The sequence below is a fragment of the Crocuta crocuta genome, unplaced genomic scaffold, assembly GCF_008692635.1.
Source record: "Crocuta crocuta isolate KB4526 unplaced genomic scaffold, BGI_CrCroc_1.0 scaffold241, whole genome shotgun sequence".
Taxonomy (NCBI): Eukaryota; Metazoa; Chordata; class Mammalia; order Carnivora; family Hyaenidae; genus Crocuta; species Crocuta crocuta.
Window position 1 is genome coordinate 2,743,592 of NW_027527807.1, and position 3,441 is coordinate 2,747,032.

The window sequence follows — 3,441 nt, forward strand, 5'->3', positions numbered from 1 at the left end:
GGTTAAGACAGTAAACGTTTAATACAAGAATTCTGTAAATTCAGATTTAAATGTTGTATATATACAATTTATAGCGTTGCCATATTACCTGACCATTGACCCTGCAGGTAACTCACGTAGTGCTCCACCCACACGAGGGCCCCCGCCATCTTATGGTGGAAGCAGTCGCTATGACGATTACAGCAGCTCACGGGACGGATATGGTGGAAGTCGAGACAGTTACTCAAGCAGCCGAAGTGATCTCTACTCAAGTGGTCGCGATCGGGTTGGCAGACAAGAAAGAGGGCTTCCCCCTTCTATGGAAAGGGGGTACCCTCCTCCACGCGATTCCTACAGCAGTTCAAGCCGCGGAGNCACCAAGAGGTGGTGGCCGTGGAGGAAGCCGATCTGATAGAGGGGGAGGCAGAAGCAGATATTAAAAACAAAGCAAAACTTTGGACCAAAATTCCCGTTCAAAGAAACAAACAAAAAAAGTGGAACCTTTTCTGTCATAACTACCCAAGGACTACTAAAAGGAAAAATTGTTGTTACGTTTTTTTAAATTTCCTGTTAAGTTCCCCTTCCATAATTTTCATGTTCTTGTGAGGGAAAAAAAAGTAAAACCTGTTAATCTTATTTGAGTTTATGACATTGCTTTCAGTAAGCAAATGTTAAATGTGTTTAAGACTTGACATGTGTACTAGTGTTGTAATTTTCCAAGTTAAAGTGTCCCTAGAGGTCACTTCCTATATCTTGATTTTTTTCCCAGTAAATGAGGCAAGCAATTCTAGGACCTTCCACAAACATCTAGCCATCTAAAATGGAGAGGTGGAAAATCCTGCCTATACAAACAAGCTAGCTATTAGAGGGTGGTCGGGGTATGCTACTCGTAGGATTTCAGAGTGTCTTCAAACTGAAATCTCCATGTTCTCAGTATGAAAAACCTGAGATCAGATGCTTTTATGTAAGGAAAGTGCTATTCACCCAGTAAATCCAAAAAAGCAAATGGATAATAATGCTGGCCATATTTTGCCTTTCTGACATTTCCTTGGGAATCTACAAGAACCTCCCCTTTCCCCTCCCCCAGTAAGACCATTTAAGTGTGTGTTAAGCAACTACAGAATACTAAATAAAACGTTTGGCCAAAACCAACCATGAAGCTGCAAACGGTGCTTGCTCTTACTGTTTCAAATTTTTGCAACTCTGTAGTGTCTCACTTTTAAGGAACAGCTTGATTGCAAAGGAGAAAATAGATAAGCAATGAAGTTATCTCCAACTTCTCAAAGGCTTATGACTTCTAAAAAGTGAATCTATCAGCATTCCACATCAGATTTAAAGCATCAAATGCCTGTGAAACAGCAAAGATGGTAAGCAAAGCAAACTAGTTTTTCCGTCTAAGTCGAGATTGAACACTTACTTCCTCCTAGTACAGTGAGACATACTGTACCTCATGGCAATGGAAATGCTTTCTAGATGTAAAAAAAAAAAAAACCTTTTGGAAAAGCAAAGTGTTCGATAGCATATTAGAAGTCCTCCAAATNATTTAGTTGGATGCCTGACTTGTTTTTAGTTCTATGGAACTACACTGTATGGAGAAAAATCTATTGCAAGTGGTCTTTAAAAAGCAAAACCTGAGGCAGCATGACCCAGGTCCAGCCATGAAGTTGAAAAAGATGCTCTTGAATATAGTAAACTTGAAGACCTCCAACTAAAAATCCTTACACTGCACTTATTCCTTCAAATAAGTTTTGTCCGTTCAACTTATGGATTGAACATGGCAGTGCACCATTGGAACAGAAAGAGAATCCATAAGCCATGCGACTTAACCATTTTAAGCCATTCCAGTCCATCCCAAGCCAGTGAATCTTCCACCACTTAAGAGAATTAGTAGAACTTGAAATAACGTTAAACTGCAAGTCTGAACTTGCCTTTTCTTTCTGGAAAAGAGCAGTTGTAGGCAAGTTTTGAAGAGTTTCCTTTAAGAGAGATAACTAGTTTACCTGTTTCATTTTTACAGGTTGAGGATTTTGGTCCTTGTGGTTGGAGTGCTGATTTATTCACAGTAGATAAAGCTCGCAGCTCGAGAAATCAAATGATAACGTAAGTTTCAAATGCCATGGCCCATTTATAGGTGTAAATAATGTAGCTTTGCCTGTTTGCATAGCTGTGATACTTGTAAATTCTCTGTGACGTGGGGGGGGGGGCTGGTAANGTGCTGTCAGCACAGAGCCAGACGTGAGAGCTTGATCTCAAATAATCCGTGAGCTCATGACCTGAGTGAGCCCAAATCAAGATGCTTAACTGAGCCACCAGATGCCCCTTAGTGGTCCCCCGCCCATGTTGTACTTTCCATCTGTATTTATGACTGGAAGTTTGTACCTCTTTGTGCCCTGCATTTGTTCCTTTGGAATGTATTTTAAAGCTTGCTAATACGGTCTCCATAAGCAGTTGTTGACTGGAGCTGTACAGTTCGCGTTGTGGTAGGTGACCAGGCTTCATTTAGAGGAGGTTCAAGCTTGCTCCTGTGAATTTTCTAAGAGGATCCCCATTTTATTTGTGCCTCCTCAGCCACAGTACAGATGGACTGAAGGGAGAACAGATGCCGCTGCTTCTAAGTTCCCTCTTAAGAGTAACGTTACCAGCATAATGAGGACATCCTTTTAAAATATTACCGAAGGCATACAAGAATTGTAAAGAGTATTTATGGTTGCATTTTAGAGCTTGCAACTTAAAGGAAATGTTTTGTTGCCTGTTACAAAGCATGTATTTACAGAATGGGTAAGAGGGGAGTAATTTCCAGTATAAAACAATAAATATCTTGTGACCTGATCACATGCTTTTCATTTTGCAGAGTTGTTGAAGCAGAAGAACGCTGATTGTCGATAAGGCACAACAGTTGCATAAGCAGCACCCACCAGGATTGGTTTGGTGCAGGCAGTAGAGTTTTTGCCTTCGAGGCTTCCCGTGGATCTGAGGAAGGAAGGCATCAGTGTTGGTTAGCACTCTTAACTAGGGAGTGGCAGCTACTTAAAGTAATTGACCAGATAAAGGGGAGCAGTTAAGGAAATTGGTAAGTGGAGGTAGTAAGTTCTTGTGGTTCTTTAGGTGGATTTTTACAAGTTTGGCTTTCATTTTGTTAAAGTCCCGGGGGACAACTCTGCAATTGAGAACTTGCTAATTACTGTCAGAAAGTTGAAGTAGAAAAATGAAAGGCATAAGTGGTAACTCTTTATCCGGTAAACTGCTTGATTCTTTTCAGCAAGTGGAACATTTTGGTGAGGTTTATCCAGAAGTGAGGTTTGGTCAGAAAACAAAGGAGAGTAGTGTCCGCAAACTAAAGGAACTGGAAACCTAGCTAAAATGATTGAGAGCACACTTTAAAAACTGGAAACAAAAGTGAGCCACTTGGCTTTATCTTTTTTTTTAAACTGTATTGTTTTGTAATCCTGCTTGAAACCCCCC

The 3,441-nt window shown here is 40.6% G+C and overlaps 1 protein-coding gene across 1 annotated transcript in view; it reads left to right on the forward strand.

Moving 5' to 3' along the window:
- RBMX (RNA binding motif protein X-linked) overlaps positions 1–1,131 on the forward strand; it is a 4,379-nt gene extending 3,248 nt beyond the window's left edge. The window contains exon 8 of the mRNA XM_077774010.1: positions 108–1,131. Coding sequence (XP_077630136.1) covers positions 108–391 — 284 coding nt within the window. The 3' untranslated portion in view covers positions 392–1,131. The remainder of the gene's footprint in view (positions 1–107) is intronic.
- The last annotated feature ends 2,310 nt before the right edge of the window (positions 1,132–3,441 follow it).